The 18,608-nt window shown below is 42.1% G+C and overlaps 1 protein-coding gene across 1 annotated transcript in view; it reads right to left on the bottom strand.

The window, feature by feature from the left end:
• Nucleotides 1-18,608, bottom strand: part of cfap184 (cilia and flagella associated protein 184) — a 36,919-nt gene that overhangs the window by 3,621 nt on the left and 14,690 nt on the right. Inside the window, exons 6-10 of the mRNA XM_063062798.1 lie at nt 17,402-17,576; nt 9,052-9,155; nt 7,347-7,497; nt 6,537-6,730; nt 1,750-1,962 (exon numbers count right to left, since the gene is read on the bottom strand). Of these exons, the coding sequence (XP_062918868.1) occupies nt 1,750-1,962; nt 6,537-6,730; nt 7,347-7,497; nt 9,052-9,155; nt 17,402-17,576 (837 nt within the window). The remainder of the gene's footprint in view (nt 1-1,749; nt 1,963-6,536; nt 6,731-7,346; nt 7,498-9,051; nt 9,156-17,401; nt 17,577-18,608) is intronic.

The raw sequence follows: 18,608 nt of genomic DNA, 5'->3' as shown, positions 1-18,608 counted from the left end.
CAAAAGTTCTGTACTTGTTTTATGTCTTCCCCATTTATTCTCAGCCTGCAGATGGGATTCTCCTTCTTTTTGGAGATCACCATGCATTCTGTCTTTTTGCAATTGATAGATAGACTCATTTTTGCACTTTCTTCAACAATTATATCAATTAAGTTTGTAGTTCTTCCTCCGTACTTGCAATTAACACAGTGTCATTCACATATCTGAAATTAATGATGTTTTCACCGCCAACTTTGATTCCCAAGATATCTCTTATTTTTTGTAATATTGTTTTACTGTACACATTAAATAAATCAGGGGAGAAAACACACCCTTGTCTAATGCCTCTCTTGATTTTTGTAAACTGACTCACTTCTCCATCTATTCTTACAGTGGCAGTTTGTTCCCAGTACAGATTTCTGATTAGGCGGAGGTCTTTCGAATCTAAAGCTAGAGTTTCCTGTAGTATCTCAAATAACTTATTGTGCTTCACTTTATCAAAGTTGCCTTAACTGCCAGTGGCTAAAAGGCAGTAGCATCACACATATATCACAACCATTGATCTGGGAACAGTGATGGTCACTGAGCACCAAAATGGGCCGTTCAGCACAATTCATCCCCGATGTGATGCCCAGCACGCTAATCCAATCAGCTCAAGCTTGGTCCTTCAATCTCTAAACCTCTCCTAAGATGTACTTCTTGAGATGGCTCTTAAATCTGGATGGTGTCTGTGTCAACCAGTATTTCTGGCAGCTCATTCCAGATGGGTATCACCCTTTGCATGAAGAAGCTGCTCCTGATGTACTTTTTACATTCCTCACCTCTGACCTTCAACCTATGCTCTCTCATTTTTAGCTCCCCTCCCTGGGAAGGAGACTAAGTGCTTCTCTCTCTATACCCCTCATGAGCTTACATATCTCAAGCAGATCACCACTCAATCTCCAACATTTCAGAAAATAAGATCCTAGATTACATAAACTCTCCTTAAAAGAAACAGAAATCCAAAAGTAGTGTACTACAGATGCTCCAGAAGTTCCAACATTTACGGTATTTTGCCTTTGAAGTACTGCTTATCCCATTGCCACTTCTACACCGGGAATTCCATCTCAAAGTAGTTTGGGTCCTCTTGCTGTTGGAATATCCCACTGATACAACTCAGAAACAGGCCCTTTGGCCCATCTAGTCCGTACCAAACTATTATTCTGCCTAGTCCCATCTGAACCATAGACCTCTATACAACCTCACCCATACTTCCCCTAATGGAACACACATCCACCATTACCGCTGACGGCTTGTTCCACACTGTGAGTGAAGAAGTTCCCCCTAAATATTTCACCTTTCACCCTTAACCTACGATCCCTAGTTCTATCTCACCCTACCTTAGCGGTTTAAAAAAAGCCTGCTTGCATTAACCCTACCTATATCCCTTATAACTTTGTGTATCTCTGTCAAGTCTCCCTCGTTCTCCTACGCTCCAGGGAATAAAGTCCAAACCTATTCAATCTTTCCTGATAACTCAGGTCATCAAGTCCCGGCAACATCCTCGTAAATTTTCCTTATTTACAAAATACAGTACTCTAAATTCAGTATGACTCAATCCTCTCACCATTCAGGTTGAACTAACCTGACATTTCAGTCTGGACAACTACTTGCAATGTTGATATAGCATAATGTAACACTGTTGAACCAGGTTATTGCAATACTAACTTACGTAGCCCATTTACGTAGTAAGTGTGATTACACTCTCTTTAGCTCTTTGCCCCTGCTTACCTCAATACGTTCCTCAATCTTTTCACTGTAAGTCTGGTTCTCGATTTTCAGCTGTTCATAGTCGATCAGATTTAGCCCGCCTGCCAGTTCCTCCTTCGCCTTCAGTTGATGCTCATAATACTTCAGCTTATTCTTCATCCTGATAGTCAGGAATCGAGTCTGCCTCAACTCCTTCTCTTTCTGCTCCTCGATATTCTGAATTTGTTCTAGTTCCTACACACACACACACACACACACACACACACACAGAAAATAAGATAATGAGTTGTTTTTTTTAAATTTATCTTTATTTTTGTTTGTGGGCACATGGCCAAGCGGTTAAGGCACTAGACTAGCTACTTGAAGGTCGTGAGTTCGAGCCCCAGCCGAGAGAATGTGTTGTGTCCTTGAGCAAGGCACTTAACCACACATTGCTCTGTGATGACACTGGTGCCAAGCTGTATGGGTCCTAATGCCCTTCTCTTGGACAACATTGGTGTCGTGGAGAGAAGAGACTTGCAGCATGGGCTTCCATACAACCTTGGCCAGGCCTGCACCCTGGAGAGTGAAGACTTTCCAGGTGCAGATCCATGGTCTCGCAAGACTAATGGATGCCTATTTATTTATTTTTGTTTTGAGTTTAAGAATTGCATTTGTATGTTTGGAACCAATGAATATAAGGCAATGGAGTATACCCCTTACACTGTATTGAAACCAAGCCAAACTTGATTTGGGAGGGTATAGTATTGTCCCTGGATCTCCCACTGTTACAGTAAGTGTTCCATTCCCAAACTCTAATACTTTGTGTTTGATTCACTAACAGATATCTACCCAGGTTCAGAGTTTCAAGAGCTGTGATTCTAAATGTTCTTGTGTTCATTTACTGGCGACAAGTAAAGCATGTGGGAAGGTAATAGGAAAAGTTGGTATCATTCTACAAATCCCAGAAGTAACTCTAAACCGCCAACACGCCCATTTAGTGCCTTCTCACATCAAAATGTTTCCATTAAATAGACTCGTCCCTTCTACAAGTTCAGATTTATTACCTAAGTACATATATGTCACCATTTACAATCCTGAGATTCAGTTCCTTGCAGGCATTCACATCAGAACAATGAAATACAACAGAATCAATGAAAAACTAAACACAAATAATGACTGACAAGCAACCACTTGCAAAAGAAGACGAAGTGGTCAAGTGCAAATAAATAAACAGATAAACACATATAGATAAATAAGTAAATATATAAATAGATAGATACATAAGTAATCTTTAGAAATACACACACACACACACACACACACACACACACATATATATGAGCCTGATGGTGACAACTGTTCCTGAACTTGTTAGTGTGGGACTGAAGGCTCCCGTACCTTCTTCCCGATGGCAGCAGGAAGGAGAGAACCTGGCCTGGAGAGTGGGGGTCCTTGATAATGTCCCTGCTTTCTTGTGGCAGCACATTTTGTAGGTGTGCTCAATAGTGGGGAGGGCTTTCCCTGCGATGGACTGGGCTGTAGCCACCATTTTTGTAGGATTTTTTTTCTTGCAGGTCTTTGTCTATAAAGCTCACTCCTGTCAAAATCCAACAAGGGAGACATATCATCTACTGCTGCTGGTGAGGGGTGGGGGGGAGAGGCAGTTGGATAAGAAAATATGAATCCATTGTCCTTCTAATTCTGACCTGTGCTCCCTTTGAAAGTGGGATGCATTCACAGAATCACCTTTACCACTACTCCCTTATCAAGGGAAGTTCATTTAACTCTTTGGTAGAATTAACCTAAAATCACGTTTACTTTCCTCTAGCCCGGGGGTCCACAGACCCCTCAGTCTATGGCATAAAAAGGTTAGGAACCCTTGCTCTTTCCTCTCTCTACCTCCATTTCAATTATTCTGTCGTCCTACATTTGATTAACATTGCTCTGGTCTTCTTCTTTCCCTCACTTGAGAATTTCTTAGTATTAAAGCACCGATTTTTGCAGCAAAGATAGAAGTAGCCAGTCTGAGTACTGGCTCAGGGGGCTTGAGACAGTATAGATGTGTTAACACAGACCTGCCGCTTTTAGAGATTTACAGTCCACAAGAAAAAGCAAGTAGCCGGTGGTGACAGGTAACCATTCACTGTTCATAGGAATCATATGGTAGGCAACAGACTGTTCTTTCCTTTCATATTGCCAGGTGGGGTGAATTCCTCAAACCTCGCAGAATTATGCTGAGGAGTCCCAGGTCTGGGTGAAATTGCAGGTCTGAACGAGGTCCACAGCCATGGATGCAGAGTTCAGCTGTGCCCCCCTTATAGCCGTCCATTAGTGTTTTTTGTTTCAGTACTGCAGACAGAAGGCCCAGCTGACAATGCAGAAGTTAGATTAGTAATTTAAACCCACTCACATTCCAACAGGTCAGTCCATGGCCTCCTCAGCTGCTGAGATGAGACCACTCCCAGGCTGGAGGGGCAACGCCTCGTATTCAATAGTTCAAAAGTTCCATTTAATATCAGAGAAATGTATGCAATACACATCTCCCGGACAGCTTCTTCCACCAGGCCATCAGACCGATTAATTCATGCTGATACAATTGTATTTCTATGGTATATTGACTGTCCTGTTGTACATACTATTTATCACAAATTACTATATATTGCACATTTAGACGGAGATGTAACATAAAGATTTTTACTCCTCATGTATGTGAGGGATGTAAGAAATAAACTCAATTCAATTCCTGAAATTGTTGATCTTTGCAGACATCCATGAAAATAGAAAAGGGCCCCACAGAGTGAGTGACAGATAAAACGTTGGAACTTCAACGCTTCCCCGACTACCCCCCACGCCCCCACGCACAAGCAGCCTCCATAACGACGGCCCTCCCACCCCCACCCACTTCTGCAAAAAAGCAAAGGCACCATCCACCTCTGTCCGGGTAGTCTCCAACCTTATGGCATGGCCTCCGGTTGTTTCTCCCTCCCCCCCCACCCCCGCAATTTCTCTCATCTTCTATTCCACATTATGGCTTCCCCTTCACCTCTTCTCTTCTCCTTACCTGCCTATCACTCCCTCTCATGTCCCTCCTCCTCTCCTTTCTCCCAAGGTCCACTCCCCTTTTTCTATCAATTCCTCCTTCTTCAGCACTTTGATTTTTGCACCTATCACGTCCCAGCTTCTTAATTCACCCCTCCCCACCCACCTAGCTCCCCCCTCACAGGGGTTCACCTATCACCTTATAGCCTGTAATTCCTTCCCCTCGTGTTGGGCACGTGGCCAAATGGTTAAGGTGTTCGTCTAGTGATCTGAAGGTCGCTAGTTCGAGCCTCGGCTGTGGCAGCGTGATTGTGCCCTTGAGCAAGGCACTTAACCACACATTGCTCTAGTGTCTGTGCGAGGAGTGGCGTCCCACACAGACTCCCAATCTGCGCCTTGTAAGGCATGAAAATGCCCGACACAGGCCCCTCATGGTCTGAGTCGACGTTCCCTCCCTCCCCCATCTTCTTATTATGGCTTCTTCCTCCTTTCATTCTAGTCGTGATGAAGGGTCTCGGCCTGAAACATCAACTCTATTCCTTCCCATAGATACTGCCTGACTACTGGGGTGCTCCAAAACTTCACGTGAGTTATTAGATTAGATTAGATTATTCTTAGTTTTCTGACCAAACCCATAGCCGGTTAGGTTGCAGAGTCTCATAAAATCTCTCCATTCTCTCTTCTAGAGACATTTAAAATCCACAGCAATTTCTGGCTTCTGTTATTTGCTCCCTGACTTTCCTAACTTCAACGTTGATGTTAACTTTTCACCTCAGTTTTTCAGTTTCAGACACTGAGTTACATAACTCTAGTTTTCAGTAACTTGAAGCTTTGTGGACAAACATAACAAAATTATTTAAACTAGTCAACAAGAAAGACATCAACAGGATAGTGACAGTTAACTTAGCCTCCAATCTAATAGCATAAACATCGATCTCTTGAACTTCTGGTAGTTGCCCCCACTTCCTCTCCTGCACCATACCCCATTCCCGTTTCCCTCTCTCACCTTCTGTACTTACCTGCCTATCACCTCCCTCTGGTGCTCCTTCCCTTCCCCTCTTCCCTGGTCTTCAGTCCTCACATATCAGATTCACCCTTCTTCAGCCCTTTATCTCTTTCACCAAACAACTTCTCAACCCTTTACTTCACTGCCTCTCCCTCTCCCGGTTCCACCTATCACCTGCCCCCTTGTACTTCTTCCTCCCCACCTCCTTACACTGACTTCTCCCTTCCTTTCGAGTCCTGATGTAGGGACTCATCTTTTCCATGGTGATGCACCATCAATAACTCCAAAAGACTGGAAGTAGAGTAAATACTGAAAGGCTTTTATTATTAGCAGTAAAATGTGATCTCCACCATGCTGAGTATCTGCCCTGGACTGAGAGGAGGAGCAATGGCGCAGTCGCCTTTATTCAGGGGTCTGTGGGAGAAGCCACAGGAGCAATCAGCAGAGGGCTGTGTCCAGGCAGGTAACCCAGTTACAACATATATATATGGTTTACCACACAAAGATGCTGCCTGGCCTGCTGAGTTCTTCCAGCATTTTGTGTGTGTGTGTGTGTGTGTGATACAAAGTTAAACAACATCAGTTCTCAGTATCTTGAAAAAACTCAACAAAATTATTTGAAGTAGTCAGCTGGCAGGGTGGGGGGGGGTTCAACAAGAGAGGCATTAACAGGACAGTGAGAGTTAATTCAGACTGTGTTCTGTTACAAATGAAACACATTATGCAGTGCAATATATGCTCCATCACTCCTTGAAGCTGTATTGAGTAAAGATCAATTTACCTGAAGAGCGGCTTGCCTTCCCGGCCGCTTGTTTATTGCAGTCTTTGCTACAGCTTTCTTCCTAGACTGAACCATCTTCCATTCATTATCTGTCAGCTGCTGTTGCTCCTCACACTTGGCGTTAAGATGGCCGATCTGTTCCTCATACAATGCCAGCTCTTCCTTATAAGTACCCTGCACCTTAGCCAGAAGATCTATGAGAGACGAGCAAACACGGGTCAACGGCATCCGTCCTGATCTACCTTTCTCCACTCCTTTCCTGAGGGTGTAAAATTAATGAAGGAACACCATCCTTGGATGCTGGACTGCTAATATATGTTCATTCTATACTCTACCTTTTTCTCTCTCCTTGTCTGCCTCCATCTCTCATTCTCCTGTCACTTTCTCCCATGCCCACTCTTCTCCCCTATCTGATGCAATCAGCCTGTCATCTTTCACACTTTTTCACTCCACCAATTGCCTTGGGTGCCTTTCTCATCATTCCCCCTCCCCACTTTATACTGCCCATCTCGCTCTCCACTCAGTCCCAACACATTGCTTTGACTCAAGACCTCGACAGTTCCTTCCCACCCTCTCTCCAACGATGCTGCTTAACTCTCTGTGTTTCTCCAGTAGATTTCTTGCTGCTGAAGTGTTGTTAAAGAGTGCTCTTTATAGCTCCAACGACATTGAAGAAGCTCGACTGCTTCCAAGGCATAGAAGACCCCTGGACTGGCTCTACATCCACTATCCCAGAAATTGTATTCACTCCCTCATTCCCTAATGTTTCCTTGCCAGATAATCCTTTCCACATCCTAATTTTTGCCTTACCCATGAACTTCAAGTATCGTTGATCATAATCAGCGTGGGATTTCTTTAACTCAATCTTTGATTCCTCTGCTTTCTTCTTATAATATTCAGCTAGCTTGTTCTCCATTTTTTGGTTGTGTTTCATCAACTTCTCCCGTTCTGCAATCAAGTCCTGGATAACGATGGGAGAAAAGGGCTTCAATTTCCTGCATGTTTTACAATTGCGAATCTGCCTCCAAATAACCTCACAAATCTGAAAGGTCATGAGAAGAGATTTGCATTGTGCATAGTTTAAACTACGTAAAAGTTAAAACTGATTAGATATTGGACTGTTCTTCTTCGCTCTGGCCTCTGGAAAGTGCTGCTGAGTGGTAGGATGGCAAAGGGCAGCCTTTGATTGAGCAGAGAGCAGCCCATGCTCTCTTCTTGCTGCTACATCGGGCAGGAGGTACAGGAGCCGTGGGTACAACACCACTAGATTCAGAAACAGTTATTACTGTAATTACTGAAGCAGCGTGGATAACTTTTTTTAAAACTTCAAGCCATGCTGCACAGAAACCCCTGATTTAATCATACAGTTTACAATGACCAATTAACCTACCAACTGATAGATCTTTTGAACTGTGGGAAGAAACCAGAGCACCCAGAGGAAACCCACATGATCACAGGGAGAATGTACAGGCAGCGGCAGGAACTGTAAAGCGTTGTGCTAACCTCTATGCTACCGTGCTGTCCCAACATTTCACTCAACTCAACGCTGACTTGAGTCCACACTCATGGACTCTATAATTCAAGGACTCCACAACTCATGTTCTCAGTATAATGTATTGACTTTTTTATTTATTTTTGGCACATTTGTCCTCTTTTACGCAATGGATATCTATCAGTCTTTGTTATAAATGGTCTTTCGTAAACTCTATTGTATCTCTTTATTTTTCTGTAAATGCCTGCAAGGACATAGGTATGTGCTTTGATAATAAGTTTACGTTGAACTTTAAAGCTAAAGATCACATCACATAAATTTGAGTGCTTTTACAAATCACAAATTAAAACCTCACCATGTTCAGCTTAGACAGAGAAGGTGAAGAGAAAATTTGGTAGTGTATAAAATCATGAAGGGTTCAGACAGAATAAATGAAATTGATTTCAGTAGAAGTTAAATTGCCTTCTCTTTGGGATCTGCAGAAAGGGCAGGAAATTGGACTAACTGGACTTCCCCTCAAAGTAATAGGCACTAATCTAATAGCCTCCTTCTGCACAGTATGGTTCTAAAAACTGAAAATGGTCTTATATTTCAACATGCAATCAGCCATGATGAAATGGCAGAGCAAATTCGATGAGCCAAATGGTCTAATTCTGCTCCTATGTCTTATGGTTCATGGACGTCTGCCTGGAATATATATAGGCTCAATATTCTTCCAACTCTAATGAGGGGTCATTGACCTGAAATGTTAATTCGGTTTCCCTTTCCACTAAACCTGCCAGCCCAGCTGAGCAGCTCCAGTATTTTTCCGTTTCATCACTAGGTGGGATTTAAGATGTCCAAGCAATCTTTCAGAGGACAAGATCCAGTAGGTGCAGCAAGATGAGTATCCAATTACCCAAGAGGAATAGATGATAAAAGAAGAGGAAAGTTAAGTAATGAATGTAACTAACAAAACCAAATAACTGAGTGGGACTAAGGAGGCAATGCAAAATCAAAGAAGTCAAACAAGAGGTAATTTACTTTATGCTTCAACTCCAATTCTTCTCGATACAGTCTTTTCTGCTCTTGGTCATCTTCATTATCTTGGTCATCTATCACTTCTATCACTTCTATCACTGGTGTCACTAATAAAACATTTAAAAAAACTCTTTAAAGTGAGTACAGGGCTTGTATGAGCATTTCATTGTCACAGTTCTGATCTATAATGTGCAGTCCTTAACAATAGCATGTGCTCCAATTATAAAATTACTTCACTCCAACCCTTCTGAATGCAGCGCAGGTGGGCATGGTGGACCGCAGACCCAGCCTTCGAAGCTGACAAAGCATCATGCATAGATTCTCCTGGCTGCAGTGAACTAGCTGACAGATTCTGCTCTCTGCAATGAACTGGCCTGGATAACAAGCATGATTGTAGAGAAGCCTACCTAGTAAACTTAACAGGAAGAAACTCAAGTAAGACTCCTTGTTTGAGTCTCTCTGTACAACTTTGATGAATAAACTCTTCTCGATCTTTTCAGCCAGGTACAGGTATTGATTTTAACAGAACTTTTGATGACAAACTCTGCCATCTTCGATAGTGGTAATGCCTAGGCATGTCGAGTCCAGCAGTAAACATACTCCTGTTGTTTGGGCTACCTGGAGAAATCGGCAGTAGCAGAACACTGCATTCGCAACGGCCACAGGACTGACTTCAACAGCACAAAGTACTGTGCTGCGCCAATGGCTGTTGGGGCCGCCTGGTGATGCAAGCCATCGAAAGAAAACTAGAGAAAAAGAATTTTAACAAAGGTGAAGGTCCTGCTCCAGGTAAGAACTGGAATTCGATTGTAAGCGAGGTGGCACGGCTGAAACCTGATTAGTTGAGGACTAACCAATCAAGAAGGCCAGATGATGGGGATAAGTATACCACCGGACTAGACATGTCCATGCATTATCCCTGATGAAGATGGCAGAGTTTGTCACTGAAACGTCGATTAAAATCGATACCTGTAACCGGTTGGAAGCCTGAGAAGAGTTTATTTGTCATATACGCTGGGAGAGCACAAGATCCTTTTTCTGAATTTTGTTACATCCAGGAGATATGGTACATTAGGGACAGGCCAGCAAAATATAACCAATGGCAACTTGCTAAAACTCCTTCAATGATTTTACTGGGTTGGATTCTGAACAAAGAAAGGAGGACAAGAATTATTATAGTTGTAACGCCACTTTTATTGACACTCAGCAAAAAAAAAATCATTTGGCATAGAGAAATCATTAGTTAGTCAAATATCCTGCCGCTGGTTACAATCAATAATTGACAGGAGAAAAACGCTCGTCAGACCATTCAATTCTTAATTAGACTGGAAAATAACAAATGTTGTTCCTTTATTCAAAAAGAGAGGGAAACAGGATGCAAGAAACTACAAGCTAGTAACTTTAATGTCTGGCTAGAGGAGTGTTAGAAACTTATTAGAGATGTGAAGCAGAAAAAAATCAAGCAAAGTCAACATGGTTTTGTATAATGGAGATTAATTTATTGAAGATTTTTTAAAGAAGCAACATGCAGTGAGCATATTGAGCAGACTTTCTCGAAGGCATTCTGAAAAGAGGATGCTGTCCAAGTTGCATACCATCCTGGACAATGCCTCCCATCCACTACATAACGTACTGGGTGCGCACAGGAGTACATTCAGCCAGAGACTCATTCCACCGAGATGCAGCACAGAACATAGAAACATAGAAAATAGGTGCAGGAGTAGGCCATTCGGCCCTTCGAGCCTGCACCGCCATTTATTATGATCATGGCTGATCATCCAACTCAGAACCCCGCCCCAGCCTTCCCTCCATACCCCCTGACCCCCGTAGCCACAAGGGCAATATCTAACTCCCTCTTAAATATAGCCAATGAACTGGCCTCAACAGTTTCCTGTGGCAGAGAATTCCACAGATTCACCACTCTCTGTGTGAAGAAGTTTTTCCTAATCTCGGTCCTAAAAGGCTTCCCCTCTATCCTCAAACTGTGACCCCTCGTTCTGGACTTCCCCAACATCAGGAACAATCTTCCTGCATCTAGCCTGTCCAATCCCTTTAGGATCTTATACGTTTCAATTAGATCCCCCCTCAATCTTCTAAATTCCAACGAGTACAAGCCCAATTCATCCAGTCTTTCTTCATATGAAAGTCCCACCATCCCAGGAATCAATCTGGTGAACCTTCTTTGTACTCCCTCTATGGCAAAGATGTCTTTCCTCAGATTAGGGGACCAAAACTGCACACAATACTCCAGGTGTGGTCTCACCAAGGCCTTGTACAACTGCAGTAGTACCTCCCTGCTCCTGTACTCGAATCCTCTCACTATAAATGCCAGCATACCATTCGCCTTTTTCACCACCTGCTGTACCTGCATGCCCACTTTCAATGACTGGTGTATAATGACACCCAGGTCTCATTGCACCTCCCCTTTTCCTAATCGGCCACCATTCAGATAATAATCTGTTTTCCTATTTTTGCCACCAAAGTGGATAACTTCACATTTATCCACATTAAATTGCATCTGCCATGAATTTGCCCACTCACCCAACCTATCCAAGTCACCCTGCATCCTCTTAGCATCCTCCTCACTGCTAACACTGCCACCCAGCTTCGTGTCATCCGCAAACTTGGAGATGCTGCATTTAATTCCCTCATCCAAGTCATTAATATATATTGTAAACAACTGGGGTCCCAGCACTGAGCCTTGCGGTACCCCACTAGTCACGGCCTGCCATTCTGAAAAGGTCCCGTTTATTCCCACTCTTTGCTTCCTGTCTGCTAACCAATTCTCCACCCACACCAATACCTTACCCCCAATACCGTGTGCTTTAAGTTTGCACACTAATCTCCTGTGTGGGACCTTGTCAAAAGCCGTTTGAAAATCCAAATATACCACATCCACTGGTTCTCCCCTATCCACTCTACTAATTACATCCTCAAAAAATTCTATGAGATTCGTCAGACATGATTTTCCTTCCACAAATCCATGCTGACTTTGTCCGATCATTTCACCGCTTTCCAAATGTGCTGTTATCACATCCTTGATAACTGACTCCAGCAGTTTCCCCACCACCGACGTTAGGCTAACCGGTCTATAATTCCCCGGTTTCTCTCTCCCTCCTTTTTCAAAAAGTGGGGTTACATTAGCCACCCTCCAATCCTGAGGAACTAGTCCAGAATCTAACGAGTTTTGAAAAATTATCACTAATGCATCCACTATTTCTTGGGCTACTTCTTTAAGCACTCTAGGATGCAGACCATCTGGCCCTGGGGATTTATCTGCCTTCAATCCCTTCAATTTACCTAACACCATTTCCCTACTAACATGTATTTCGCTCAGTTCCTCCATCCCACTGGACCCTTTCTCCCTTACTATTTCTGGAAGATTATTTATGTCCTCCTTAGTGAAGACAGAACCAAAGTAACTATTCAATTGGTCTGCCATGTCCTTGGTCCCCATAATCAATTCACCTGTTTCTGTCTGCAGGGGACCTACATTTGTCTTTACCAGTCTTTTCCTTTTTACATATCTATAAAAGCTTTTACAGTCCGTTTTTATGTTCCCTGACAATTTTCTCTCATAATCTTTTTTTCCCCTTCCTAATTAAGCCCTTTGTCCTCCTCTGCTGAACTCTGAATTTCTCCCAGTCCTCAGGTGAGCCATTTTCTCTGGCTAATTTGTATGCTTCTTCTTTGGAATTGATACTATCCCTAATTTCTCTTGTCAGCCACGGGTGCACTACCTTCCCTGATTTATTCTTTTGCCAAACTGGGATGAACAATTGTTGTAGTTCATCCATGCAACCTTTAAATGCTTGCCATTGCATATCCACCGTCAATTCTTTAAGTGTCATTTGCCAGTCTATCTTAGCTAATTCACGTCTCATACCTTCAAAGTTACCCCTCTTTAAGTTCAGAACCTTTGTTTCTGAATTAACTATGTCACTCTCAATCTTAATGAAGAATTCCACCATATTATGGTCACTCTTACCCAAGGGGCCTCTCACGACAAGATCGCTAATTAACCCTTCCTCATTGCTCAAAACCCAGTCCAGAATAGCCTGCTCTCTAGTTGGTTCCTCGACATGTTGGTTCAAAAAACCATCCCGCATACATTCCAAGAAATCCTCTTCCTCAGCACCTTTACCAATTTGGTTCACCCAGTCTACATGTAGATTGAAGTCACCCATTATAACTGCTGTTCCTTTATTGCACACATTTCTAATTTCCTGTTTAATACCATAGGAACGTCATAGGAAGTCATTCCTGCCTGTGGCCATCAAACTTTACAACTCCTCCCTTGGAGGGTCAGACACCCTGAGCCAATAGGCTGGTCCTGGACTTATTTCCTGGCATAATTTACATATTACTATTTAATTATTTATGGTGCGACTGTAGCAAAAACACCCACAGACTTGCAGCTCACTAGATGTTTTTTTTCTATTCCCCACACCATTCTCTGTAAACTCTAGAGACTGCTGTGCATGAAAATCTCAGGTGATCAGCAGTTTCTGAGATACTCAAACCACCCCATCTGGCACCAAGTCACTTAGATCACATTTCTTCTCCATTCTGATGTTTGATGTAAACAACAACTGAGCATCTTGACCATGTCTGCATGCCTTTATGCATTGAATTGTTGCCACATGACTGGTTAATGAGATATTTGCATTAACGAGCAGGTGTCCTTAATAAACTGGATGCAGATGGGTTAAGTGAGGGACTCAGCTAGGTTAAGTGAACGGATAAGGATCTAACAAGTAGAGTAAAATGTGGGAAAAGGTAAATAGTCCACTCTGACAAGGAAATAAATATGACTCTATTATGGTCTGCGAAGCAGAGAGATCTGGGTGTTCTAATGCAGGTCCACAAGGTCTACTAGTTAAATACCTGGAATGGGAGGGTTGTCTCATGAGGAGAGGCTGTACAGAGTACACTTTACAGTTTAGAGAGTGAGGGCTGGATTGATTGCAACTTGTTAGTTCCAGTGTGGATGTGAAAACGATAAATCCTCTTGTGAGGGTATCTAGAACTTGGTTTCTACAGTGAATGGTCGGACTTGAGAGAGTATTGAGAAACAGAGAAAGCTCAGTGTATAAGTACAAGGATCCTTAAAGAGGGCAGCACAAGTCGTCAAGGTGATGAAGAAAGCATATTCTATACCTGTCCATTACTCAGAGCATGACTGTCACGGTGATGTCTGAAAAGAGGATGCTGTCCAAGTTGCATGCCATCTTGGTCAATATCTCCCATCCACTACATAATGTACTGGGTGGGCACAGGAGTACATTCAGCCAGAGACTCATTCCACCGAGATGCAACACAGAGCGTCATAGGAAGTCATTCCTGCCTGTGGCCATCAAACTTTACAACTCCTCCCTTGGAGGGTCAGACACCCTGAGCCAATAGGCTGGTCCTGGACTTATTTCATAATTTACTGGCATAATTAACTATATTACTATTTAACTATTTATTACAATTTTTCTATTACTATTCTATTACTAATTATTTCCATGACTATTACTATTTACTATTTACTAATAGTAATATTACTATTACTATTTCTATTACTATTTATTATTTATGGTGCAACTGTAACGAAAGCCAATTTCCCCCAGGATCAATGAAGTATGACTATGACTATGACTACTATGGAACATAAGAGCTGGGAGGCACAACTTTGTAAAATATTATTTAGACTATAGCTGGCCTCCAAGAGGACCATAACCTTGTCATAGGGTTTGGAGGCTTGTGTGCCTCAATGACCAGGAGAGCAATGTTGGCCGGAGTCAGGGCCTTGTTCTTTGGCTCTTGATAGGGTCACCCATGCCAAACAGGTCAAAGGGTAGAGGCCAGACCAAGAGTGGTCTACTGGCCCTCCACGTTCAGGACTAACAACCCTGACTGGTCAAATAATAATTGTTACAGAAACAGCTATGAAGAATCTTTCTATACAGATAGAGATGGAGGACCTTCATTGCTGTCCTAAATGTAATGGGCAGTCAGTAGGACTATAGCTGGAATACTTTCTGGTTGCCACACTAGTGGAAGGATATGATTGCACGAGATGATGCAGGGGAGATTCACCAGGAAAATTTTAGCAATGAGAGAATAGACAGGCATCGTTTCTTTTCCTTGGAGTGGTGGAGGGTGGGGAGAGGGAGCTACCAGTGGTACACAAGTTCATAAGTTCAAGTTCAATTTATTGTCATTCAAATGTATAGTTGTATACTGCCAAAGAAAACAACATTCCCCTGGACCAACGTGCACAACACAGTACATATAACTCACAAACACACAACACATAAAGTAATATCACCACAAATAAATTAACAAATAATAAGGTGCATTTACAACACAAGTTAAAAAGTAATCAGTAGAACAGAATAGTTCCCAAAGTGGGTGATACTGCCCCCTGGAGGTGGTTTGAGTTTCTAATGGGCCAATGAAGATAAAGGGATCGACAGGGGAGGGGGAGCAGCTGAGGCTTACTTTAAGAAATGAAATACTTATCATAAGCATTTAATCTTCAGAGCCTCATAATTGATTACAATGATCCTGTAATCACCTCGTCTCTTGCTGACCCATTGTTCTCTTAGACTTTGTCACAGCGCGTTATAGTTGCTGAAAAGTAGTGTAATACTTCTGTACTTGGCATATCATGAAAAATATGGATTGAAGAAACCATGAAAAAGGATCTAGTGCTTTCCTGGCATATATGATGAATAAAATCTTCTTGTGCTTCCAGCCAGGTACAGGTATCGATTATAACCCATTACAAACTCTGCCATCTTCTTCAGGGATGATACCTGAGTATGTCTAGACTGGTGGTATTTATACCCCTGTACTCCATCCCTCCTGATTAGTTAGTCCTCATTCAATCAGGTTTCCGCTCTCCCACCTTGTTTACAATCAAATTCCAGTTCTTACTTAGAGCGAGACCATCGTCTTTGTTAAAATTCTTTTCCTCTAGGTTTGTCTCAATGGCTTCCTTTAACAAAAGTCATTGGCGAGGCACAGTAGTTTTGTGTCATCAAAATCAATCCAATGGTCATTGTCAATGCAGTGTTCTGCTACCACCAATTTTTCCGTATCTGAAGAAGCTGTTGAGGTGTAAAGGCAATGAACTCAGAGCCCTCTCCTCAAAGTCCTCCATGTAGATATCAACAATTGCCAAGGAATGGAAAGCTGTGGACCAAATAATTAGTGTAGATAGATGGTAAGTGTAATTAGTGTAGATAGATATTTACTGGGCATGGGCGTGGTGGCCAAAAGACTCTATTTTTATGTTGCATGGCTCTACAAGTAGATAGATTCTTGATAATCAAGGAGGAGAATGGTTAACAGAGGTAGGTAAGAATGTAAAAGTGAACTTACAGTCAAATCTGCCACTCATCTTAACGAATGGTACAGCAGGCCCGACGAGCCAAACAACCTAGTCGTAGTCCTAAACCATATTTTACACAATTTTTCATGGTTTCACTAATAATTCTATAACAGTGCAAAACTGTAACACGAGGAACTCTGCAGATGCAACACATATCAAAGTTGCTGGTGAACACAGCAGGCCAGGCAGCATCTCTAGGAAGAGGTACAGTCATATCTGGATCTCCCCCTCCCCCTCCCACTTTTAAATCTCTTACTAGCTCTTTCTTCAGTTAGTCCTGACGAAGGGTCTTGGCCTGAAATGTCGACTGTACCTCTTCCTAGAGATGCTGCCTGGCCTGCTCAGTGCAAAACTGTGTTTGGTTTCTAAATTTGGCATTACTTCCTTTTGTATCCCATAATATAAATCAAAACTTAGAACCTCATTTCTCCTATAGATCATTCTTTTCACCTTTGGCAATCTGGGACATTGAATTAACCGTCTAAAAGATTTTGTAAAGGCCTTGGGCTTTGCTGTAACATAATTACCATAGGGAGGAGCACATAACCAGGACAACACATCTACAACTAATACTTGATTGTAACTGAATTTCATTGTCATATTACATAATGTGGCTGGATAACCAAATTTCTGTTCTTTAACATGGTTAACTATTACCATAGGATTTCCAATGTACAAACTGCTAATATTCATGCCACAATTCTGCTTAGCTGAAAGGGCAGCATACCTTTTCAAGTTTTGCTTACATCACGGGTTTCAATGAGCCACTACCTTCTTCCTTCCGAATCCTATTCACCTGAGATAACGTGCCTTTTAATGGAAGTTATATCCTTTCTCTTCAACCTAGCATGACCCAATGAAAGTGTTTTTTTTCTTTCCTTAACAACCACCCCATCCATCGCAATCAGAAGCTGCAACATCTCAAGTGCATAATGTATTCTGTGCCATCCACAAGGCTGCTGACAGTACCTCTCCTCTCTGGTGTCTCAGGTTCAATGATTGATGGAACATTTGTAAGCTCCCCCTCTTCAGTACTTGCAGGAGATAGATCTTCACGAATTGCTTCTTCGTCTCCTTCTATAAAGTTCTCAGTGTCGGGGAAAGCAGGTGTGGTCTGTCTCTCTGTCTCACTAGTTTCTTCACTCTGATTAATTGTGGACAAAGATTAAATATTAAACCCTGTAAATAGAACTGGTGAATCACTGAAGCAATAGAAAATATTATAAATAGGATGTGGGTTGAAGTGTAATTTTCCTCAATCCATTATATTTGCCATTGTCCAGCTGCATTATATCTACATAGACATTGATGTATGTTTTACTGCCTTGTACATGTCGTATACATGACAAATATAATTGTCTAAATATTGCCAGATTATTACCAATTATTATCATGCTTATGTTTAAAAGGATAATTGGTAATCAGAGTTCAAAGTAAAATTTACTATCAGAGTAAATACATGTCACCACATATAACCCTGGGATTCATTTTCCTGTGGGCATACTCAGCAAATCTACAGAACAGTAACTGTAGCGGGATCAATGAAAGAGCAAGAGCATAGAAGACAACAACAGTGCAAATGCAATTATAAATAAACAGCAATAAATAATGAGAACGTGAGATAACGAGATAGAGGCCTTAAAATGAGATCATTGGTTATGGGAACATCTCAATAGATGAATATAGTTATTCCCTTTTGTTCAGGAGCCTGATGGTTGAGGGGCAGTAACTGTTCTTGAACCTGGTGCAAATCTTGAAGTACTTGTACCTTCTACCTGATGGCAGCAACGAGAAAAGAGCATGGCCTGGGTGGTGAGGATCTATGACGACGATGGATCTACGAAAGCGATTCACATAGATGTGCTCAATGGTTGGGAGGGAATCAACTGTGATGTACCTTCTTTAGGAGTTTCTGCTCAAAGGCGTTGGAGTTTCCACACCAGGCTGTGGTGCAGCCAGTCAATACACTTTCCACTACACATCTATAGAATTGCTTTATTATTGTCACATGTACCGAGATACAGTGAAAAATGTTGTTTTGCATGCCATCTAGAAAGATATTTCAAAACACAAGTAATTCAGCTAGTACAAAGGGAAAAGCAGCAACACAATGCAGAATATGGTAACCATATAACCATATAACAATTACAGCACGGAAACAGGCAATCACAGCCCT

The sequence above is a fragment of the Mobula hypostoma genome, chromosome 11 (assembly GCF_963921235.1).
Source record: "Mobula hypostoma chromosome 11, sMobHyp1.1, whole genome shotgun sequence".
In the NCBI taxonomy this organism is placed as follows: Eukaryota; Metazoa; Chordata; class Chondrichthyes; order Myliobatiformes; family Myliobatidae; genus Mobula; species Mobula hypostoma.
Note: the sequence above shows the minus strand (reverse complement) of the source record. Positions and strands in the feature narration are given on the sequence as shown.